A 26,362-nucleotide genomic window follows, 5' to 3' on the forward strand; every position below is an offset into this window, starting at 1 on the left:
AAAATACTTGTAACCACCCATAGCAGATAAATGATATGGCCCCTACATATCAGAGTGCACAATATGGAATGGAGAAACCAATTTTTTATTACTCATTGAATAAGAATGCCTACAATGTTTTGCAAGTTCATATGACTCACAATGAAGACTTGATAAAGATATTCCCTTAAACATTTATGGAAACAAATGACTCAAAACAGAAAAAGACAGATGACCAAATCTTAAATGACATAACATGACTCTATTAATTGACTCTAGTGAAACAAACTCCAAAGCTACTCCACTACGTGGTCCAAGACTTCTATCAGGTGTATCCAGCAAGTGTATTTCGTTCACCTCATGGCCACTCCTAATCATCCTTTGAGATTTCAAGCCTTGAAAGCACAATGAGTAAGGAAGAAAGTCATGCTGCAATTCATTCATTTAGTCAAGCTACTAACATATAAAAGGTTTGTGCTAAGTTTGGGAACGAGAAGAACAAAGGATAAAATAAGGGAGTCAAAGGCTTTGATATCCCCTTGCTAGAGATGGGAGCAAGGGATATCTTCTCTCTGCCAAAGAGAAGCAAATATAAACAAAAAAGGTTAGATATGATGGTCATATTGTCTGATGAACTAAAATAAATAACCTAAGGGATTTTACGATTACTTGAAATAGTAGCATGATTTGTAGAAGCACAAATGCCTAGTGAGAAAATGCTGATATAGAAGTTTTGCCTAAGCGATTGGATGCTGCAAATGTATTCCCAATTGATTAATTAATATCCTATACCTTTCAAACTCTGCCTTCACTATTGCCAATTGCTCCATAGTAGACTTCTCCCCACCTTCTTTATTTATGCCTTTAGGTTAAGTATAGCAACATTTGCATTCTTGGGCTTCTAGTTTGACCATTCTTGTTAGAGTTTTTTTATTCTAAAACCTTTCAAAGAGAAGATCTGGATGTAGTTTCCAGTTGGTGTTCTTAATATGTTTCAGTTTCTTGTAGTATAACGCATATCACCTCTTTCTTCTCACCATATAATATGCTTGAGCAAGGGTTACTTTTGTAGAGAAAATAAGGAGTAGTTTTGTAATTCTACTATATTATTCTTTCTTGTATTGTAATAAGCATGTACATTCAGCTTTTTATTTTTTTTGTAAGGACAATCTTGTTCGTTCACTTAAGTTTAATATAAATACATCTCTTCTAGGTTGGTTCGATTAGATTGATCAACCCTAACAAATCTGAACTTGTGTTTCTTTTCTAGCTCTTTCAACTTCTCACGAACTAACAAGGTATCAGAGCAAGCTGCTTTCTGATCCATTTCTCTTCTTTCTTAATTAGTTTGAGAGCTATCATCATTGCTGATTGGTTTTGGATTGTTTTGATCTTTCCAAGGACCATTTCTTTGTGTTTTACGCATCTAGTAAGAGAGATTTCATTAGATCTCTCTCATATGACATCAGTTTGCAATAAGATTTGAAAGGAAGTGCCGCCTAGCCCTCCTCATCATATTCTAAAATTTTTATTGAGATCTGAGAAGCTTTGGGAGAGATCTATACATCTCTTATGGGTGGCTACATCCAGATTTTTCTTTTCTAGAATGTGTATTCAGTTTTCTCCTATTGTTGGATCTTGGACAATCTCTTGTAACTATAAGGGTTTTTTTTTTTCTCATTTTGATTCTCTTGGGTTTGATTATTGATCATCTTGCTTGCTTCAATCAGTTTTTACTTTGTATTCTTTTCTACATGGCTTTGGAAAGGAATGAAATTATTTCTGTCGAGTTCAATGGGTGCAACTATGTTCTATGGAAGTTTCATTTTTAGTATTTTGTTGAAGGGGAATGTAGGTGGCATTATATTGATGGTTCCACTCCCATGCCTGATGCCAATGATGTCAAAGGGCTAAAATAGTGGAGAACTTAGAATGCTCAGGTTACTTCATGGATACTTGGCTCTATCTCTATGAATGTCAGTATTTCAATGAGAGGTCTCAAATCAGCCCATGACAAGTTTGAGTACCTTGAAAAGGTATATCAGCAATCGAATATGTCTAGGCAATATCAAATTGAAATTCATATCTTCTCTTATGTTCAAGGGGAGAAGCGGATTCAAGAATACCATGCGGGGTTTGTGAATCTTTGGACTGAATATGAACCGGCTCATTTTGGGGATTTGTCTATTAGATAGTTTTGTATGCCCTTAGCTTCAATCAAAATGATGTACTTTATGAGTTTATTGTAAATGAATAAAAGTGCATATTTGATTCATGTTCCCTTGGTATGTTTCTGTGTAATACCCTTAAACCGGAAACTTAATGAGACTCGTGTTAGTTTAGAATGTTCACAGCTAGTGGGTCGGTCTGGGGAGACATATCCTGACAAGGCTGACACTATGGTGCCACCAAGTCGGTTGGGGTGGCTTGTCTCAGTTGCCAGGGTGAGACCCTAGGCACATACAGTGTGGGATTAATTGAATCTTTGAACTGGACCAGATTTCCAGTATTGCCCTGGACCTTGGAGATTGATGGGAAAAACTGGAAAGTTACACCCGACCCCTAGACTCGATTATGATACTGCACTAGGTGTCGGATTGGGCTGTCTTTGATGTACCAATCAGTGAGATCCTTAGCGGGTGTCAAAACCTGGGTATGTTGGGACAATCTGAGAATTCATCTGAGTGGGTGATCATAGTGACAGGATCAGCCCCTTTGTCGGACAAAGGTAATGATCGGGGATGCACTCTCACTGATGTAAACCAAGACTGCCGGCATCCAATTTCAATCGTTGAGATTTGTTTTGCAAAATATATTTTATATGAGATATAAAAGTATATATATATATATATATATATATATATTATGGTTTCGAAATGTTTGCAAATAGGTTTTAATTCTCGGGATCCATATTTGAGAGAGTGCAACACTGTTCCTTGCAGCCGAGGGAGAGGTCCTCTCTTATCGGGTAGTGTATAATCATTATGGGCTGAGAGGTTAAGTGTAAGGCCATTGAGGATAATACCTGATGGGTTAATCTTGCATCTGCCCACAGTCCTTGGGTGTTACAAGGTGGCTTGGCCCAGGGACCACTTAGGGTAAGTGTTGGGCCCATAGAGCCCATCTGATGGGTTTTAGGGGATGCACTGTCCATAATAGTGTATTCGGCCAGGCCTTGTAACAAAGGCTGGGTTGAACCCATGTGGTTGATGTGTAGATCAATGTTTGGGTCCCACACCATACAAGGAAGCCCAATTGGGCAGCAGTTTGGAAGGCCAAATGAATACATAACCCTAAATGGGCCTTAAGCCCATTTCGAGCTGGGCTAATTTGATTAGGCTTTAAGGAGCAAATTTTGAGATAAGATCAGCTGATAGGATTGGGTCCACACCCTATCCACTCAGAGAGTCCAAGATCTAAATGAGATTTAGATTTGGAAACTTCCTAATTAGATTAGGAACTGGCTGATCTAATTTGCAAATAAGATAAAGATTATCCCTTATCTTAAAGGGACTTCTAATCTAGATATGATTTGTGTTAGCAACTCCTAATGGGATTAGGAGCTGATCCCTTTAAGTCTATAAAAGGAAGAGGGGGTGGCAGCCTTTAGACATCCAACACATCCAACAGACTCAAGTCTTGTCTTCAGAGCTGAGATCACAAAGGAGAGAATTTTGCACCCTGCAAATTCTTTATAGCCACCTCCTTCCTGCAGCCGCCGCATATAGCAGTTCGATCTCCATTCCTTGGGAGAAATCAAGATTGGATCTTGATTCCAATCTTTTGGAGAAAAGATTGGTAGGAGTTGTATTCACAAGCCGTTTAGGTGATTCTTGGGAAAAATCAGGTTCTTAGGAAGGACACTGCGCCATCTTCAGTGGGAGCAGATTTTGGTTTCTACCTTGGGCGTGAACACCTCCGTTGAGAGATATTATTTCTCTGTATCAGGTATTATCTCTCTCTCGTCCTTTTGGTTCAGATCTGGTTCAGTTTATAGTTCAAGAATGATCATTGAAAATATGATTTTCCAAATAGGGAATTCGATTCCCAATTGAAGGGAAAGAAAAATTTTTGAAATTCGCCCCCTTTATTCCGCAATCTTGGGCGTCCATATGATGGATTTCCTATCCCTTCATTGTCTACAGATTGTTGTGTGAAAACTATGAAGAAACACCTTAAGAAGAGAAAGACCATGCATTTTTTGGTGCACCTCAGGCCTGATTATGAGACTCTACGCTCTAGTATACTCAGCAGAGAGTCAGTGCCTGATCTTGATGCAATTCTTGGAGAGTGGTTAAGGGAGGAAACCTATCCTCATACCTTGTTTGCACTAGATCAGAAGAAAGAACATGAGATTGACACAATGTTTTTGGTTACCAAATAGAAAGGTAAGAAAGACTTTTCAAAGATGCAATGTTATGAATGCAAAGAATATGGTCACATGGCATCCCACTGCAAGAAGAAAAATTTTTGTACCTACTGCAAATAGTAGGGACACATTGTAGTGGAATGCCTAACTAGGCTTATCAGGCCTCGGTTGAATCAGTTTCTAGTGATATTGCTGCCTCATCATTAGCTCATAAGCTAGATACACAGGGAAATCTGACTGAATAAAAGATCTGTGAGCTCATGTCTTCTTCTATTTCCTCTACTTTTTCTGCTTTTGGACTAGCCGGTAAGTATGCTTATTTGTGTTCATCTCCTTCTTACATGTGGATCATTTATTCTAGGGCCTCCATTGGCCAGTCTCCTAAATCTTACACCTCTATCAACCATATTATTACTGCTAATAGTGATTCTCTACCTATATATGGTTGTGATGGTTTCTTTTTGTCAACTTCTGAGTCAAAATCCTTACATCTTCCCAAAACCTTCTTTGTGCCTAAATTAACTACTTGTCTTATCTCTGTTGGGCAACTTGTTGATGATGATAATAATGTCTTATTTACTCATGATGGTTGTTTTATCTAGGACCAACACACTAAGGAGCTGAAGGGGAAGGGGCATAGGCTTGGAAGGTTGTTTGCTTTGGAATTCGAGAGTAAGAGAGCTTTGTTGGACTTGTGTTTGTTGTTTATTACCCCTAGTTTTTCTATTTCCTCATGTAATAATGTATGGCACTTATGGCACAGACATTTGGGTCACATCATGCTAAAAATTTGGATTACTTATTTTATTCTAGTTGTTTCCCTATGACTACTTCATTTAAGAATGTTGACAAATCCTGTTTAACTTATTGCTATAGTAAAAGTAATGTTTTACCTTTTCCATCTTCTACTGGACATGCATTTACACCTTTTTACCTTATTCACAGTGATATGTGGTTGTCTTCAGTTATTTAATGCTTGGGTTATAAGTATTTTGTGTTATTCGTTAATGATTGTACTCGATACACATGGGTTTATTTCTTTCAAAAGAAAAATCAGAAGTTTTATCCTTGTTTAAGAACTTTCATGCTATGGTAATGACCCAATTTAAGAGTACTATAAGCATTTTGATGTTAGGTTCAGGGAGAGAGTACTACAATGGTGAGGATGGTGAGTTTCAAACATATCTTAACCAACATGGTATTCAGTCCTAGAGATCTTGCCCTAGTATTCATCAATAAAATGGAGTATCAGAGTGCAAGAATTGCCACATTACTAGTATGGTGAGATCCTTGATACAAGACTCTCATGCTACCCTTACCTTCTGGGTGGAGGCGACCCGCACTGTTGTTCACCTCATCAATATTCTTCCTATATCTATCCTTGGAAATTATTCTCCCCATCAATCCTTATTTCGTCGCCCACCAAATATATCCATACTTCATGTCTTTGGATGTGTTTGTTTTGTCCATCTCCCTCCCCATGAATGCGCACTAAGCTAACAATTCAATCAGCTATGTGTGAATTCATGGGATATAGTATGGAACACAAGGGATTTCTTTGTTATGATCCCAAAGTTTGTAGGTTGTGTATTTCCTGCAATGTCATCTTTCTTGAGAACCTTTCATTCTTTGAACATATTAGTAAATTGCATGCACCATCCATTTCTATTTTGCATAACTTTGGTTCTACAGATGATTCTCCTTCTTCATTTCAGCCACTTTAGATGTATTTCAGGAAGCATCCAATTCGCCCATCACCTATTCCTCCTCCACTTCCAACAACAATGATTGGTCATTCCTCTTCATCCATTACTATTTTAAGTATAGGTTCTCCTCTCGAGGATTTACCTTCATCTATTCCTTTGCATCAGTCATCTTGTATTTCTCGTCCACTTGATCACTATAGCTTCTTTTCTAGTTATAGCTCCTTCTCAGTTGTTTTGTCATCCACGAATATTCCCAAGTCTTACAGCCAAGCCATAGAAATTAAGCATTGGAAAGATGCTATGGATTCAAAAGTTTAGGCTTTATTGGAGAATGATACATGAGAACTTATCTCTCCTCCCTCAAATGCCTCCACCATGGTAGCTAGTGGGTTTACACCATGAAATTCAAATCAAATTAGACCATGAAACTCAAATTAGATGGTACTCTAGACAAATATAAGGCCCGTTTGGTTGCTCAAGGCTACAAGAAAGAGTATGGAATTGACTATGATGAAACTTGTGCTCCTATAACTAAAATGACAACAGTTTGTTTGCTCCTAGACATTACTGCTCTTAGACAATATACAGTTCACTAGATGGATGTCAAGAATGCCTTCCTCCATGGACAATTACGTGAGATAGTTTATATGAAACAACCTCCCAGCTACTGTGACAATCTTCAGTTGGTGTTAAACTAAAGAAATCTCTATGTGGTCTTAAACAAGCTCCATGAGCTTGGTTTGACCGAGTCCGTATGCTAGTATTGGAGGATAGTTTTTAGTAGAGTGCTTCAGATTACTCTCCTTTCACTCTTAAGCGAGCTTAGGGGTTGACTCCTCTTTTAGTTTATGTTGATGATATCCTTATCATAGGAGATGATATGGATGGTATTAACAAACTGAAACTTCTGCTTAGTAACTCCTTCAAAATGAAAGATCTTGGGCCAGTGACATACTTCCTTGGGCTTGGAATTCAAAGATTCATGGTAATTTTGTCAACCAACAGAAATATGCCTTTGACTTGGTGACTCTTGCTCACTTGATTGACTCCAAACAAGTTGATATACCTCTGAGTAAGGATGAGGGTGATCTTCTCCCTAATGCTACCCTATATTGGCATCTTGTAGGTAGTCTTATCTACCTAACCATGATTAGACTGGACATTTCCTATGCAGTTTAGATTGCGAGTCAGTTTGTATCTGCTCCATGCCAGCTCACTTTTCTATAGTTCTCCAGATTATTCATTATGTCAAGGGCACACTAATACATGGATTATTTTTCTCATCCTCTTTGTCCACTCAGCTCTGAGCTTATGTAGATTTGATTGGGCAAGTTGTCCTGACACTCGTCGCTCTACTACTAGCTGGTGTATTTTCCTTGGTGATTCCTAGTTTTTTGGAAATGTAAGAAACAACAAATGGTTTCCAAGTCATCTACTGAAGCCGAGTACAAAGCCATGCCCTTAGTATGCAGTGAAATAGTTTGACTTAAGGCGCTACTCCATGGCATAGATATTGATCACTTATCTGCTATAACTCTATTGGTTGACAATATCAGTGCAATCAAAATTGCATCAAATCCCATATTACATGAGCATACTAAACACATTGAGGTGGATTGTCACTTCATTTGTGACATTCTCCATGCGGGTCACATCTCTCTCCCACATGTTTCATCGGGCTTACAGCTTGCAGATCTCTTCACCAAAGCAATGACCAATGCCCGACATAATTTTCTTGTGGACAAACTGATTCTTATACCCCAGTATTAGTTTGAGGAGGAATGTGGAGAAAGTAAAGGGTAGTTTTATAATTTTACTATATTTTATTATGCTTTCTTGTACTGTAATAGGCATGTACATTACTGTACAGCTCTTTTATTTTCTTTGTAAGGTCAATCTTGTCCGTTCACTTAAGTTTAATATAAATACATCTTTTCTGGGTTGGTTCGAACAAATTGATCAAGCCTAACAGATCTGAACTTGTGTTTCTCTTCTAGTTCTTTCAACTTCTCACGAACTAACTTCATCTTTGACTGGAATATTCATCCCCATAATGTTAAAATCGAGGTTGAGTCTTGTGAGAAACTTAAATACATTGTTTCTTCCAACTAGTTTCCTAAATTTCTCTACATCCTTGGTACTCTTCCATACGATTGTCCCCATTACATCAATCTCCTATTGCAATGACTTCAGCATATAGTAAACAACTACACTCCTCTCCCCCTGTCTCATTCTCTTCTCTTGCAGCATTCAATTTCTGAGAATATGTTTCTATAACACTGCCCCAATTTCCATTATTTGAAGTCATCTAGAGGTAATGCTAACTTATGTGATGCTGCATAGAGTTGACTAACCACCTAGTCATTGTGTAGTTCTCCTCGATCCATTTTTCATATGTAGGATCAATCTCTAATAGTTTCTCCATACTACCTATGAGATGCCCTACTTTACCTCTACTACAAACATAAATCCTTGTAGAGTGTGCCCAGGCTAAGTAATTTGTTCCATCTAGTTTAATTGTGGTCACTCCAATCAAAATGGAATCTATTGGACTAACCCCAGACATTGGGATCTACTTCATCTCAAATTCTAGATTGGTTCATTGACAAGACAAAAATCCAGAAACAAGGTTTTTAGTCTCTAAGGGCCTAACTGAGGTCAATCTAGTACCTATATGTCAAAAAATTAGGGTTTCACTGCACCTCAATACTTGGGAGAAAAGGGAAAAGAAGCAACTACTCCTACTAGAGCTTTCCAAACTCCTTCAATTTCAACCACCCACTTTGGAAGATCAAAAGGAACCCCCTAAGCATTGAGTGCCACACCCAAACTGTCTCCTTAACCTATAATTGTGAACTCTCTAGTCAAGTAGGGTTTTGGGCAAAAGTCAATAGCCTCACTTTCTTGGCAATCTATAGTCAGATTCAATCTCTCCAAACCTTCAACCAACTAGGCACAAAAACTCTCAGAACAATCAACAACTTATCTCTCCATACACTCTTCTAATTGAAGGGTGTATGGAATAGAATGAAAAAGAAAGGAAGAAAGGAGGAGGTGCCACCAAGTCGGTTGGGGTGGCTTGTCTCAGCTACCGGGGTGAGACCCTAGGCACATACAGTGTGGGATTAATTGAATCTTTGAACTGGACCAGATTTCCAGTATTGCCCTGGACCTTGGTGATTTATGGGCGAAACTGGAAAGTTACACCCGACCCCTAGACTCGATTATGATACTGCACTAGGTGTCGGATCGGGCTGTCTTTGATGTACCAATCAGTGAGATCCTTAGTGGGGGTCAAAACCTGGGTATGTTGGGACAATCCGAGAATTCATCTGAGTGGGTGATCATAGTGACAGGATCAGCCCCTTTGTCGAACAAAGGTAATGATCGGGGATGCGCTCTCACTGTTGGAAACCAAGACTGCCGGCAGCCGATTTCAACCGTTGAAATTTGTTTTGCAAAGTATATTTTATATGAGATATAAAAGTATATACATTATGGTTTCTAAAATGTTTGCAAAAAGGTTTTAATTCCCGGGATCCATATAAGTGGAGAGTGCAACACTGTTCCTTGCAGCCAAGGGAGAGGTCCTCTCTTGTCGGGCAGTGTATGATCATTATGGGCTGAGAGGTAAAGTGTAAGACCATTGAGGATAATACCTGATGGGCTAATCTTGCATCTGCCCACAGTCCCTGGGTGTTACAAGGTGGCTTGGCCCAGGGACCACTTAGGGTAAGTGTTGGGCCCATAGAGCCCATTTGATGGGTTTCAGGGGGTGCACTGTCTTAACAGTGTATTCGACCAGGCCTTCTAACAAAGGCTGGGCCGAACCCATGTGGCTGATGTGTAGATCAATGCTTGGGTCCCATGCCATACAAGGAAACCCAACTGGGCAGCAGTTAGGAAGGTTAAGTGAGCACATAAGCTTAATGGGCCTAAAGCCCATTTCGAACTGGGCTATTAATTTAGTTAATTAAAGGGGCGAATTCTGAGATGGATTAGCAGTTAGGATAGGGTCTTAATCCTATCCACTCAGAGAGTCCAGATCTGAATGTGATTCAGATCTAGAAACCTCCTAATAAGATTAGGATAAAGTTAATCTAATCTGTAGATAAGATAAGGGTTTATCCTTATCACTAGAAGAAAAGGCTGATCCAAATATGATTTGGATAAGCACCTCCTAATGGGATTAAGAGCTAATCTTTTCAAGTTAACAAAAAGAAGGAGGGGGCGGCAGCCTTGAGAGAGAACAAAAAACACATCAAATCCTCTTTAGTGCTGAAATCAAGAAGAGAGAATTCTGCACCCTGCGAATACTCTCTTGCCGCCTCCCTGCTCTTGCCGCCCTGTTTGACAGTTCGATCTCCAGCTGTGGGAGAAGTCAATGTTGGATCTTGACATCAGTTCTTTGAGAAAGGACTGGAAAGGGAAGCTGTGCTCACGTTCCATCCTGTTGTTTCTTGTGAAGGACAGAGTTCTTGGGAAGAACACTGCTGATTCTGCTCCATCCTGCACTGCGCCATCTTCAGTGGGAGCAGTCTTTGGATCCTTCCTTGGGCGTGAACACCTTCGTTGGGAGATATTACTTCTCCGTATCAGGTATTATTCTCTCCCATTCCTTTTGGTTCAGATTTGGTTCAGTTTAAGGTTCAAGATTGATCCCACACTGTATGTGCCTAGGGTCTCACCCCGGTAGTTGAGACAAGCCACCCCAACCGACTTGGTGGCACCACAGTGTCAGCCTTGTCAGGATAGGTCTCCCCAGACCGACCCACTGGCTGTGAACATTCTAAACTAACACGAGTCTCAATAAGTGTCCAGTTTAAGGGTAATACACAAAAACATACCAAGGGAACATGAATCAAATATGTACTTTTATTCATTTACAATAAACTCATAAAGTACATCAATTTTGAGTGAAGCTAAGGGCATACAAAACTGTCTAACAATTCAGTCCACCAAATCTGAAAATATTCTTTGACTAGAACAAGAAAAAAGGGAAAATAAGAAAGAGAACAACAGAAACAGAAAAAGAATATATAGAAGAAGGGAGAAGGAGAAAAGAGTTCGACGACTTCTCTCCTACCTCTCTTGTATTTGATTAATCTCACTAAAACTAATCAAATTACAAGTCTGCCCTTAAGTGGACGTCCAACTCATCAACATACTTAAAAGACATATAAAAGATTAACAAGCCCATTCTCAAAGAACCATTCAACCTAAACGCTTAAGCTATTAAGTGAGGTCCTTGAATAGGTTTTATTCTCTAACATGCCCCCTCACACGAAAGCCCATTGGGCTTGAAGCATGGACAGCATAGGCCTACCCATACCTTGTGCTGAAACTTAATTAATTATAATGGGGGTGACAAGATTCAAACACTAGACCACTTGGTCAAAGTGGCTCTGATACCATCTCAAAGAACCATTCAACCTAAAGCTTAAGCTGTTAAGTGAGGTCCTTTAATAGGTTTTATTCTCTAACACCCATAAATAGAAGCCCTATTATCGAACAAAAAAACTAAGGAGCACTAATAATAAGACAATAATGGACTAGTGACCATTCGGCTCAGTCTCTCTACATAAACAAATAAGGGCATTTTAGCATTTTCTCTTGCATTAATAAGAGCAGTCTTTCCACCTTTACTGGCATTAGTATAAATACAATAAGAAGTTTCCATCCAGCTTTTAATGCCAATTTTCCCAATCAAATCCCTCTCTCCCTCTCTCTCTCTCTCTCTCTCTCTTCCTTCTCACAACTTTGTATTATGACAATCGAGACAATCTCATTGAAGTTTTCCTGTGCAGAAAAGAGTACAAAAAAAACTTAGGATTTCAATAGAGCCCTATTTTAGGCTATTTTAATTCAAGAATAAATTACATTTGGAGTTATGTATGATTTTTTAGCTATTTACCGTGGCAGTGCATAATTGAGAAAATGCAAATTTTGTTTATGGGATCCTTGTAATTCACATGACCTCTCTCATTGAAGAATTATGATTTTTATTCTATTTACAGTGCAAAATTGAAAATATGTAGATTTTGTTTTATAGAGTCCTTCTTAGTTCACGAGAACTCTTTGAATGGGATCAGTAGATTTCAGCATGTTAGTATTCCAGACATCATTTCAAATGGTTTGATAATTTTCAGTGGAGTATACAATTTTCAGTGGAGTCATCCTATATTTACCTCCCATATAAAAAAGGGACCTTTTATATTCTTCTAATGTAAGGAACTGATACTGTGTTAAGTGTTGAAATGATATTCAGCACTGATATATGGACTTTAGGACAGTTTCACTGTTTTCTGTCTGAATGCTTATGGAGTTGGCTTGTGGGGGTCAGTGAAGATTGGAACTGTGGGAGTGGTGTATTTGATCTTAAACCTCCTTGTTAAGTTCTGATTTGGCAATACCATCAACTGGGAAAAAAATCTGGTGATGTAAAGAATGATATATAATCACCAAGCATAACTTTGATGATTACTCCTTCCAAAGCCTGGGGCTATTATATTTCCACAGAGGAGGATAGGAGTTCAGTGATTATAAAGGAGAGAACCGCCTGTTCTACACAAAGCCAATAGGTCAAAGAGTGCAATCAGGCTGGGATTAAGGTGTTGTTACTGGGAACCAAATTGGTTTTCAAGAGGTGGTGCAAAGAGACTATTAGGATATTGTTGAGTGCATGCATCAACATTCGTTATGCCCTTGGTCCTTAGAATCTTGACTTCCAGAGTAATCTCATTTAAATGGATTTCAAGGTCATTCAGTTCTTTGGCTGACAGTTTTTGTTGGGGGCCACTCAGAGGAGCAAGTTACGACGGATTAGTCTGTGATATGCCATACAATGCAAAAGGCTTGAGCCATTCAATACAAGAGGAGGAGGAATGCTTTTCTTGTTCTCCTTTCTTTACTTTTCTTTTCTTTCTTGAGTCATGCATGAACCATATAAAGCAAAAGGCATTTAAGGCGTACACCTCAGAAGCATCCACACCTCCAATGTATGCCTCAAAGTATTTTGAGTGTGCCTCAGGGCATCCAGACGTCAAAGGGCTTTTAAAACACTTAATCCCCAAAAGTTGTTTCTGAAATTACTGAAGCTGTTTTCTACACAAATGACCTGGCAATAGAACCCCATAGATTTCCTGTCACTATACCCTATACCATGTTTTCCTTATTTTATTCTTTCAGTTTATCTTCTAGCATGTTAATTGTTCAATATTCCTATTGTTATCCTGAATCAGTGAGGTGACTTACAATTTAATAACTTATTCTATTTTTTATTTGGAGAAGAAATATGTAAAATAAAAGGAGCAGAATTACATAAGTTCATCTACAACCCCTAGTCTCCAATGCCAAAAAGGATGAATATGCAGAATATAATAGATCATCTCATGAACAATACGAAAATTTTCCAATTCTTGGCATTTTGTCAGGACATAGTCTACCATTGAAGATAGGGCTTGTAACCCAGCTGAACGCAATCGTTCTGCCCTCTCATCCTGCCCTACTTCTTGAGACAGCATACAAAGCTTTGGAATCATGCCTTCCAAATTGAACATGTAAGTACCATCAGTCTGTCACAATTAAGAAATATGGCATGAGTATAAAGTCTTCTGCTGGAAGAGACACGTATGCTTCACAAAAAGCTATTCTTAAAGCAGAGTTTTCCATGTGTAGCATGCAGCATACTGAACAAGAAAGAACCAACTGATAGTTAATCACTATCTACCTGATTATTTACAAAATCAAAAAGTGTCTGACATCCTATAATGCGAATTTCATCCTGCCGTGTTTGATCCAGCAGAATGTTTATGATGCTCAATAAACTACTTGCAAAGAGTGGCCTGAAATATATTCTCAATGGTCAGAACTTAGATTTGCAAACCCAATAGAGAGTAACTATATTAGCACCTTCATTTTATTTTTTTCTTTTTATTTATTTTCCTTTTAATAGAAAGTAAATAGTACTTGTTTTGCATCAGAAAATAGTTATGAAATTTCTGAGACAAAAATATGGAAACAAATTCCAGGGAAATTTGATAAATCATAATTCTTAAAATGAAATCCAGAGATGGCAAATATTTCAGTATATGTTAAACAACTGTTCTAGGAAGAACCCTCCTCCAATATTTCTATTTTGGATTTTGAAGTCTCCAGCAAAATGTGTTAGATAGTATATGCCCTTAGCTCCAATCAAAACGATGTACCTTATGACATTTAATGTAAATGAATAAAGTACATATTGGATTCATGCTATTGTGGTGTGTTTCTGTGTAATGCCCTTAAACTGGACACATATGAGACTCGTGTTAGTTTATAATCTTCATAGCCATTGGATAGATCTGGGGATATTTATCCTACCAACTTATATTCCACCAAGTTGGTTGGGGTGACTTGTCTCAGTTACCAGAGTGAGACCTGAGGTACAAGTAGTGTGGATTTTCTTGAAACCCTGAACTGGACCAAAATTTCAGTATTGCCCTGGACCTTGGAGATAGATGGGCAAAACTGGAATGTTACACCTAACCTCTAGACTCGATTATGATGCTACACTAGGTGTCGGATTGGGCTGTCTTTGATATGCCAATCAGTGAGATCCTTAGAGGGGGTCAAAACCTAAGTATGTTGGGACAGTCTGAGAATTCATCTGAGTGGGTGATCATAGTGACAGGATTAGCCCCTTTGTCGAACAAAGTGAATGATCAGGGGTGCACTCTCTCTGATGGAAACCAAAGTTGTCGGCAACCAATTTCAACCATTGAAATTTATTTTGAAAAATATATTTATATAGAGATATGCATAATATATATATATATATATATATATATATATTACGATTTCAAAATGATTGCAAAAGGTTTTAATTCCCGGGATCCATGTGAGCAGAGAGTGCAACACTGTTCCTTGCAGCCGAGGGAGAGGTCCTCTCTTGTCGGGCAGTGTTTGATCATTATGGGCTGACAAGTTAAGTGTAAGACCATTGAGGGTAATACCTGATGGGCTAATCTTGCATCTACCCCCAGTCCTTGAGTTTTATAAGGTGGCTTGACCAAGGGACCATTTAGTGTAAATGTTGGGCCCATTAAGAGCCCATGGTGATAGACTCAGGGGTTCACTATCTCCTATAGTGAATTCGGCCAGGCCTTGTAACAGAGGCTGGGCTGAACCCATGTGGCTGATGTGTAGATCAATGTTTGGGTCCCACGCCATACAAGGATACCCAACTAGGAAACAGTTTGGAGGAAGGTGAGCACATGGACTTAATGGGCCTAAAACCCAATTCAAACTGGTTTAGTAAGATTAATTAACGAGGGGCAGTTCTAGGATTTAGATCAGTAAATAGGATTAGGGATTGTCCTTATCCACTTAGAGAGTTTAGGTCCAAATAGAGACTTGGATCAGGAAACTCCTAATCAGATTAGGAGGGCTGATCTTTATCTACAAATAAGATAAGGGATTATCCTTATCTCTTAAAGAGAATCCAAATCCAAATACATGATTTGGATTAGAAAACTTCTAATGGGATTAGAAGAACCTCTCTTTAAGGTTATAAATAGAGAAGAAGGGAAAACCCCAGTTAATCCTCTAGATTTACTAATACAAGAGAGAAGACAGCATATAGTTGGACTGATGCCATCTTCTGCTCTTGCCTTCTCCTGCTATTGCTGCCATTGCTAGTTCGATCTCCACCTATAGGAGCAATCAAGAAAGGTTCTTGATATCAGCTTTTGGCAGAAAAGCTGATCTAAAGTCGTGCTCACTCGCCCCATTAGATTCTTGGTGGAGAATCAGGTTCTTGTTGAAGAACCACCTTGCTGATTCTGCTCCACCCTACGGTGTGTCATCTTCAGTGGGAGTAGTCTTTGGTGATCTCCTTGGGCATGAACACCTTCATTGGGAGTTACTGCTACTCTGTATCAGGTATATCCCTCTCCTACCTTTTGGTTTCAGATCTGGTCTGGTTTAGGTTTCAGGATTGATCTTTGAAAATGCAATTTTCTAAAATAGGGATTGTGATTCCCACATGGGAGAGAGAGAAATTTTTGAAATTTTGCCCAATCTACCTACAGGGTTTGGCCATCCATATGATGGATCTCTCATCCCTTCAAAATGCATAGGCCCTAGAATCTATTTTGGGGCCTATGCCTTCCTTTGGCCCAGGTGAGTAGTCTTTTGGGAGCTCTCGACCCAGATCTTGTGGTGGGTTTGTGGCCCCTGACTGTCAGGTTTTGAGACGACCCTCAACAAAACAAGAACCCGCTACTTGCTTACCATTTTGAAGAGTGACTGAGCCGAATGGGCCCTACCCATTACTATCTTTTTGTTAATTCTTCTGTGTTGTTTTGTTCTTAATGGGCCTTTAATCATTTTCTATGTTTTCTAAGTATGTTGATGAGGTGGACACCCACTTAAGGGCAGACTTGTAATTTAACTAATTTTAATAAGATTAATAAAAGATTAGAGAGGTGGAAGAGGAGATTATCAAACTACTTATTCTTTCTCCCTTCTCCATCTTTCCTTCTTCTTCTTGCTGTCTTCTTCTTCTCTTCCTTTTCTTCTATAATCTAAAATACTTTTATTGTTTTTTACTGGACTGAATCACATCTTGGTATCAAATTAAGTCTTCCTTCTCTTTTGTTTTTCTTTTCTTTTCACTTACACCCTTCTATTGAGAGATAAGTTGCTGATTATTTAGAGAACTTTTATGCCTAGTTGGTAGAGGATTTGGAGAGTCAGAGTCTGGCTATAGATTATCAAGAAAGTGGGGCTACTGATTTTTGCCCAAAACCCTAGCCAACTAGAGAGTTTCCAGTTACAGGTTTAAGAGACTATTTGGGTGTGGTGCTCAAGGCTAGGAGGGTTCCTTTTGATCTCCAAAAGTGGGTGGTTGCAGTTGGAAGAGGTTTGGAAGGCTCTATTTTGAATGGCCACTTCTTTTCTCTTTCTCCCCGGAGACCAGGTGTAGTGAAACCCTAGTTTTGGGACATTTAAATGTTGGACTGACCACAGTTAGGTCTATAAAGTTTGAAAACCTTGTTTTTTTTTTTTATTTTCGTATGGTCAATGAATCAGTCCGAAAGTGCGATGAAGAAAATCTCGATGTCTGGGGTTGGTTCAGTAGATTCCATTTTGATAGGTGTGACTACAATCAAGCTAGATGGAACAAATTATTTGGTTTGGGCACATTCTATAAAGATTCATGTTTGTAGTAGAGGTAAACTGGGGTTTCTCACGGGCAATAACGAGAAACCGGAAGAGATTGGTCCTACATATGAGAAATGGATGTAGGATAACTATACAACTATTGGATGGTTGGTCAATTCTATGCAGCCTCACATAAGTCAACATTATCTCTAGATGACTGCAGCCAAGGAGATTTGGGATAGTGTTACAAAAGCGCATTCTCAGAAATTGAATGTTGCAAGGGCCTACAAGCTGATGAATGATGTAAAATATCTAAAATAGGGGGGAAGAGTGTAGTTGTTAAGATTGATGTTATGGAAGCAATTGTATGGGAGAGCACCAACGAAGTAGAGACATTCAGAAAATTTGTGGAAAGAAATAGGGTATTTAAGTTTCTTACAGGATTTAACCCTGAGTTTGATATTATGAGGTAGAATATTCTAGCCAAGGATGAAGTAACACTTGCTTAAGTATATTCTATGATGAGTAGTGAAGAGAACAGGCAACAGGTACAATTACAAGGCCCACTACCTTCAAAACATTTTGCACATGCTAGAATAAAACCAAAGGGGCCAACTAAGAAAAAAGAGGTGATATGTGAATATTGCAAGAAACCGAAACATACTATCCAAGTCTTCTCCCATAAAGGTTTTAGAACAACAACAACAACTTTAAGAAATGTGGCTAGTTTGGAAAGCCCAAGAATGCAAATGTTTCCTACAGCATCTGAATGAGGAAATAGAGAAGGTGAAGAAAGATCTGTTGTGGAGAGTAGCTACTAGCAATGAAGGTAGAATTTAAAAGATGGGAGGTTAATTAATCATTTACAGACTACTATTGTAGCTTTCTCCTCAAGCAACACCTCTTCATCTGCATTTTCCCATTCCTGTACTCGTGCTTCTACAAATCATGCTACAACCACAAGTAATCATAGAATTCCTTGGATTATTGATTCTAGTGCTTTAGACCATATGACCAGCGTATCTAACATTTTCTATTCATATCAGCTCCTCTTTGGTAGAGAGAAGATTTCCCTTGTTGATGGGTCTCTTTCTCCCATCTTTGGAAAATGGAATATTAGAGCCTCTGATTCCCTTGTTTTGTCCTCTGCCCTTCATGTTCCTAAACTTAACACTAACCTTTAATCTGTTAGTAGCTTAACTAAATTAATGAATTGCACTATAACATTCTTTCCTACTTATTGTGTTTTTTGGGACCTGAAAACTTAGAGGACAATTGGAAGCAGTCATGATGCTAGTGGAGTATCTTTGGAGTCTATTTCATTAGAGTCAAATGATAGTAATGTTATGTCATTTAAGATTTGCTCATTTGTCTTTTTTTGCTTAGAGTCATTTGTTTCCAAAAATTTTTAAGGGAATATCCCTATCAAATCTTTATTAAGAGTCAAGTGAACTTGCAGAACATTGTAGACAATCTTTTTTGGTGAGTAATAAAAGATCAGTTTCTCCTTTCCATATTGTGCACTTTGATGTGTGGGGGCCATATCATTTATCTGCTATGGAGGGTTACAAGTATTTCATCCTTTTCATTGATGATTTTTCTCGTTACACTTAGATTTTCCTTATGAGATCCCGGAATGAAGTGTCAGATATTTTACAAAAATGTCATGAACATATTCTTACCCAGTTTAATACTCGGATCAAAATATTTTGATCTGATAATGTAAAGGAATATTTTGAGAAGAGCCTTTCCTCCCACTTTGATACCTTTGGACTTGTTCATCAAAGTTCTTGTTCCTACACTCCACAACAAAATGGAGTGGCAGAAATAAAGAACCAACATGTGGTTGAGGTTTCTAAGAGCCTCCTTTTTGCTTCTCATGTTCCTGCTAAGTTTTTGGGGGATTGTTCTTACAGCTACATACTTAATAAATTGGATGCCTTCCCAAGTTCTGGGTTTTGAAACCCCCTTTAGCCTCCTATTTCCAAATGAGGATCTCTTCTTTCTGCTTCTCTTTATTTTTAGGCACAGTTGCTATGTTCATGTTCATAGTCATTAGAGACATAAATTTGAGCCTAGAGCACACAAGTGCGTCTTCTTAGGATATGCCTCCACACAAAAGGGGTATTGCTATTTTGAGTCCTCTATTGAGTCTCTGCTCATTGAGTATTCTATTGGGTCTTCTTCCTACTCCCCCTCCTCCTCCTCCTGCCCATCCTCCCACATTTACTTCCCATCCTATTGTCCACAGGTGGTACCAAAGACAAAGGCTCAAGGATGTGCAAGTTGCTTTCACACCTTCAAATGTGCCTCTTGCACCTTCCATCACTACTGAAGTAATAGGTCAGCCTCCTTCTACCACTTCTGATAGATTTTTTAACCTTGATCTCCCTAGTATTCCTTTCTTGCCTTTATTTCTACACACATGACTTTCAAATCTATCCCAGAAGCCTTATCCAAACCAGAATGAAGGGATACTATGATGATTGAATTAGATGCTTTGCATAAGAACAATACTTGGGAAATTACGGATTTGCTTAAGTGGTGTTCACTATCAAGTATTATTCAGATGGTACTATTAAAAGGTTTAAGGCTCATTTGGTTGCTAAAGAATATACTCAGATGTGTGGTATTGATTACTTAGAGACCTTTGACCCATTGGCTAAAATAACTTTAGTTCGAGTTCTGCTCTCTTTAGCTTCTACTTTTGATTAGCCACTGCATCAATTCGATCTTAGAAAAGCTTTATTGAATGGGGACCAAGATGAAGAGGTCTATATGTCTTCACCTCTAGGGGTGTATGCGAAGGAGATGCAAGGGAAAGTCTATAAACTGAAGAAGTCTCTTTATGGCCTCAAGCAATCTCCTAGAGCCTGGTTTGATAGATTTTGGGTTGCCCTTGTTACTTTTGGTTACACACAGACTCAGTCTGATAATACCGTATTTATTAAGAGGAGAGATTCCTTAATGACCCTTCTAATTTTCTATGTTGATGATATTGCAGTTATTGGTAATGATACTCATGAAGTTACCCATCCCAAAAGATTTCTTAACACTGAGTTTGAGATTAAGGACTTTGGAGAACTTAGATATTTCTTGCGAATTGAGGTTGCCAAGTCTAAGGATGGTATTTTCATTTCTCAATGTAAATATATTCTTAATCTTCTTGTAGAGATTGGCAAATTGGGTGCTAGTCCAGCTTCCACTCCTATAGGCCTCAATCATAAGTTGTCAGCTACTGATGGTAAACTGTTGACTAACAGGGGAGTGTTCCAATGACGACTTTGGAAGTTACTATATCTTTGCATGACTTGACCAAATATTTCCTATGTAGTAAGTCTAATTAGTTAGTTCATGCATTCTCCTAGAGATACACATTTAGTAGTTGTTAAGAGGATTCTGTGTTATCTAAAAGGGACTCCAGGGAAGGGTATCTTGTTTGCTAAATATTAACATATGAAGCTGGAAGCATACACTGATGCTGAATAGGTTGGATGTATTGATGATAAAAGGTCCACTTACTATGCTATGGTGGCAAGGAACATTGTATCATGGAGAAGTAAGAAGCAGTATGTAGTGGCTAAATCCTCGACTAAAGTAGAGTACAAGGCAATGGCACATGGAGTTTCAAAACTCTTGTGGTTGAGATCACTTTTAGTAGAAGTGGGTATTGATTGTGAGAAGCCAATGATGCTATATTGTGAACCAAGCTGCTATCAACATTGCACATAATCCTATTCAGGTTCAATATGACAAAACTAACCACATAGAAGTTGACAGGAACTTTATACAGGAGAGAGTTGCTTCAAGAGATGTTTGTCTACCATTTATTGCTTCTAAAGGAAAGATGATTCACTATATAAGCAAGTTGGGCATTATTGATGTCTATGCTCAGCTTGAGGGGGAGTGTTGAGTGGCTGGGCCGAATGGGCCCTAGCCACTACCATATTATTATTAGTACTTCCTTGTTGTTTTGTTCTTAATGGGCCTTTAATCCTTTTTTATGTTTTCTAAGTATATTGATGAGGTGGACGCCCACTTAAGGGAAAACTTGTAATTTATCTAATCTTAGTAAGATTACTAAAAGATAAGAGAGGTGGAAGGGGAGATTATCGAACTCCTTCTTTCTCCCTTCTTCTCTCTATCTTCTTCTTCTCTTCCTCTTCTGCTATAATCTTAAATATTTTTACTATTTTTTACTAGACTAAGACACATCTCATAGGGTTGGCAATATTGTCATGGGCCACCTTTCTTTTTCGGATCCTTTTTAAGAAACCTATAGTCGATTCTTTTAGGAAAAGAATTAGACTTTTCAGGTGGGTCAGTCCCTCGCAGTTTGTTTCCCTTTTCTCTAAGAAAAATTCCCGAAGTAGACCTTGAATATATGACAACTTTAGGCCCTTCACAGATATAGGAATGAAGAGTTGACTCGGTAACTTGAGTAGAAAACTCATTCATCTTCTCTACCTCTACCAAGAGACAAAACCAGACATTCCTATCTAAAAGAGGTATCGAGCAAGGGATTGCATGAACTCCACGACTCTTAACCTTTACTCAAGCAAAACTCAAGGCTAAAAGGTTCTTCATTTTACTATTGATTTCTGCAAGACCACTGCACAAGCTTCTTATCAGGGTAAAAGTCTCTATGATCCAAAGGTGGCAGGGCAAGCTATGAATTTTTAGTTAGCGTTGAAATCTAACCAATCTGGAATGGTGTTAGCCATGGGAACCCAACGATCTAAGAGGACTGGTTTTCCACACAACAAGATATTTTCTAGATTGACCCACCTTAAAACTAGGATCCTCAAAAGGGTAAAACCAACCACCCTAGTGGAGTCAAATGGGTAAAGATTTAAAATCTCTTGGGTATGAAAATTGGCTGAGACACATAATTCAACTTCTCTCAACGATAGTGTTTCTTGTTTAGTACAAATGAAAGCTTGTTTCCATTTACCAAACGGTTTGTCTTGATGGACCACTGAGATGAAAGAGGAACCTCTTGCCTTTAATCTAGTGTGACTCCATACTATCTCTCATCTAAGCATTGTAGAAAGATTTAATTGAAAATCTTCCTTCTTTGCATTCTTTCCACAATAATCCCAGGTTTTAACAGGTCAAGGCACAAGGGTCAATTTGCGCCTCAGGTGCAAGGAGCAAGGTGAGGCTGTGCCTTTTTAAGCAAGGTGCAAAAAATAAAAAAAAAAGCCAAAAAATGCAAAAAATAAATCAAAAAAATTTTAAACAAAATATTAATAAAAATATATTTAAGTTTTAAAATAAATTTTTTAATAAACCTATTATCCAAAATTAAAATACATAAATATTACATGTAAAGCATATTTAATTGAGAATTTAAAAATAAAATCAAATATATAAAACATTTTCAAGCATATAAAACCCACAATCTCTTTTTTCTCAACTACATTACTTCAAGTAGCTAATGTGATGTAAAACATATTACATTCTTGATTCTCTAAGTTGTAGAAACTAGGGTTTCAAGAGAGAGGAAGAAGAGAAGAGAAAAGAAGAAGAAGAAGAAGAAGGGGAAGAAGAGAGTTGTTGAGAGATGAGTGTTTGTTTCACAATTCACACCCTCAAAAGAATACATTATAATCTAAGAAAACATTAATTACAAGAATGCCCCTACATGCGTGCCCAAACACTGAGAGAGTATATAAGAAAGGAGAAAAAAAGACAAAAAATAGCCCTGTCTAGCCATCCTCAACACCACCCCTCAAGCTGAGTATATATGTCAATCATGCCCAGCTTGGCAAGGTTCTTAGCAAACTTTGGATGGTGAACACCTTTAGTGAGACAATCAACTAGTTGGTCTTTTGACCTTACAAAAGGAAGGAAAATCTCTCCACTAGAAATTCTTTCTCTAATACATTGTCTATCCATGTCAATATTCTTTGTACGATCATGTTGTATAAGATTGTAAGCAATATTTATGGCTGTTTGATTGTCACAATATAGTCTCACTGGAACATCTGGTTGGATGCCCATCTTAGTCAATAAGGTCTTTAACTAGAGTAGTTCAGACACTCTATGAGCCACTACCCTATACTCTGCCTCAGCACTAGAACGAGCAACTATAGATTGTTTCTTACTTCTCCAAGAAACCACATTGCCTCCAACTAAGGCACAGTAACCAAATGTAGATCTTCTATCATCAATGGACCTTGCCTAATCAGCATCTATATAAACCTCAATCTTTAGATGGTCATGGTTAGAATGCAACATCCCTTTTCTAGGACATCCTTTCAAGTAGGCTAAATTCTATTAACTACCTAGATATGAGATGTCTCGGGTTCATGCATATATTGCCTAACCACTCCAACAACATAGGAAATGTCAGGTCTGGTCAAACAAAGATACAGAAGGCCTCCCACCAATCTCTAATATATCCCCCTGTTTGGAAGAACTTTTCCTTCAGTAGAGTTCAACTTGTGCTTAGGATCAATTGGAGTTTCTACAAACTTACACCCTAATTTTCCAACCTCATGAAGTAAATCAAGTACATATTTCCTATATGATAGAAAAATCCCCTTCTTGGATCTTACAACTTCAATTTCAAGAAAGTATCAGATATCATCAAGATCCTTCATATCAAATTCAGAAGTAAGGAATGACTTTAACTGAGAGATACATGTGATATCATCACCTGTCACAACAATTTCATCAACATATACTATCAACATTGTTAATCTACCATCAACTCTTCTAATAAATAAGGCATGGTCACCCTGAGATTGATAAAAACCAATCTTTAAGATGGCATTCCTGAACCTGTCAAACCATGCTCTTGGAGATTGTTTTAGCCCATACAAAGATTTCTTCAAGCGGCACACTTTTCCATCACTATTACAAAAGCTTACCCCAGGTGGTAAGTCCATATACATTTCCTCTTGTAAGTACCCATTAAGGAAGGATAATTTACATCCATTTGATATAAAGGCCATGAGTAATGGGTGGTAAGAGACATGACCACACGAATAGAGTTCATTTTAGCAACTGGAGCAAAGGTTTCCACATAATTAATGTCATAAATCTGAGTGTATCATTTGGTTACAAGCCGAGCTTTGTATCTTTCAATTGAGCCATCTGCCTTGTGCTTAATAGTATAAACCCACTTACACCCAACAGGAATCTTATCTTTGGGATAAGGAACAACCTCCCAAGTCTAGTTCTTTATTAGGACCTTCATTTCTTGGTCCATTGCTTCCTTCCAATGGGGGCACTGCATTGCCTCTGTAACACTGCGAGGGATGGAAACAAAAGTGATAGCAGAAATATAGGCATAGCTTCCTTCCAATGGGGGCACTGCATTGCCTCTGTAACACTGCGAGGGATGGAAACAAAAGAGATAGCAGAAATATAGGCACAATAGGAAGGTGAAAGAGCATCATAAGACACATAGTTAGTGATAGGATACTTTCTACATGTCCTCTTCTTTTTTTGAATGTCAATAAGAAGATCAAGGTTAGAATCAATAATAGGATTGTCAGGACATTCAAGATTACCTGAGTCTGAGGAATCAGATTGTGATGGGCATTCTACTTTAGAAGCCACCCTCTTACTGCACCTAATGAAAAACTGTTGCCAAGATTGAGGTCGATACATAGGAGGAAGAGGAGGAGGAGGAGGAGGAGGAGAAGGAACAAAGGTAGGAAGAGAGGAAGGAATAAAGGTAGGAACAAGAAGGCAAAAGGGAGTCTAATCTTCACTTGCATTCTCCCCATGAAGAGAATGATGGGTTGATTAGAAAAAGTAAGAGGATTCCAAAAATTTAACACCCTTAGAGACATATCTCTTGCCAGAGAGAGCATTAAATCACCTATAGCCTTTCTGGACTAGAGAGTAACCAAGTAATGCACACTCAACTGATTTAGGATCGAACTTGCATCAAGAATGACTCATATCATGAACAAAACAAGCACAACCAAAGACCTTAATTGGTAGATTAAAAAGAGGTTCATCAGGGAAGAGTAGTTGATGAGGAGAATGAAGGTTAAGGACCCTTGATGGGAGTCTATTAATGAGATATACAGCTATCTCATTAGCGTCGCCCCAGAAACGAGTTAGAACGTGAATTTGGAACAATAAGCCTCAACTGCATGCCTATTTTTTTTCTTTTAGCCACCCCATTTTGTTATAGAGTATGACTACATGAACTTTGGAGAATAGTTTCCTAGCCCACTTTGAAATGGGCTTAAGGCCCATTTAAGGTTATATATTCAATTAGCCTTCCAAACTACTGCCCAGTTGGGCTTCCTTGTATAGCGTGGGACTCAAACATTGATCTACACATCAGCCACATGGGTTCAGCCCAGCCTTTGTTACAAGGCCTAGCGGAATACACTGTTATGGACAGTGCACCCCCTGAAACCCATCAGATGGGCTCTATGGGCCCAACACTTACCCTAAGTGGTCCCTGGGCCAAGCCACCTTGTAACACCCAAGGACTGTGGGCAGATGCAAGATTAGCCCATTAGGCATTATCCTCAATGGTCTTACACTTAACCTCTCAGCCCATAATGATTATACACTGCCCGACAAGAAAGGACCTCTCCCTCGGCTACAAGGAACAATGTTGCACTCTCTAAGTATATGGATCCCGGGAATTAAAACCTTTTGCAAATCATTTCGAAACCATAATATATATACTTTTATATCTCATATAAAATATATTTTGCAAAAACAAATCTTAATGATTGAAGTCGGTTGCCGGTAGTCTTGGTTTCCATCAATAAGAGTGCATCCCCGATCATTACCTTTGTCCGACAAAGGGGCTGATCCTGTCACTATGATCACCCACTGAGATGAATTCTTAGACTGTCCCAACATACCCAGGTTTTGACCACCGCTAAGGATCTCACTGATTGGTACATCAAAGACAGCCCAATCCAACACCTAGTGCAATATCATAATTGAGTCTAGGGGTCGGGTGTAACTTTCCAGTTTTTTCCATCAATCTCCAAGGTCCAGGGAAATACTGGAAATCTGGTCCAGTTCAAAGATTCAATTAATCCTACACTGTATGTGCCTAGGGTCTAACCCCGTTAGCTGAGACAAGCCACCCCAACCGACTTGGTGGCACCACAGTGTTAGCCTTGTCAAGATAGGTCTCCCCAGACCGACTCACTAGTTGTGAACATTCTAA

At 38.6% G+C, this 26,362-nt stretch overlaps 1 protein-coding gene across 4 annotated transcripts in view; it reads right to left on the reverse strand.

Moving 5' to 3' along the window:
* Positions 1 to 26,362, reverse strand: part of LOC148872420 (protein SEMI-ROLLED LEAF 2-like) — a 144,896-nt gene that overhangs the window by 80,194 nt on the left and 38,340 nt on the right. For 3 of the 4 annotated variants that reach the window (XR_016106491.1, XR_016106490.1, XM_088967338.1), the window contains exons 5-6: positions 13,784 to 13,898; positions 13,500 to 13,628 (exon numbers count right to left, since the gene is read on the reverse strand). Coding sequence is in view for 2 of the 4 variants with exons in the window: in XM_088967338.1 (XP_088823464.1) it covers positions 13,500 to 13,628; positions 13,784 to 13,898 (244 nt within the window). In the remaining 2 variants the exon portion in view is untranslated. The remainder of the gene's footprint in view (positions 1 to 13,499; positions 13,629 to 13,783; positions 13,899 to 26,362) is intronic. The other variant, XM_088967339.1, reaches the window with a different exon arrangement.

This window comes from Nelumbo lutea, chromosome 2 (genome assembly GCF_056320005.1).
Source record: "Nelumbo lutea isolate HS-2025 chromosome 2, American lotus-T2T, whole genome shotgun sequence".
Lineage (NCBI taxonomy): Eukaryota > Viridiplantae > Streptophyta > Magnoliopsida > Proteales > Nelumbonaceae > Nelumbo > Nelumbo lutea.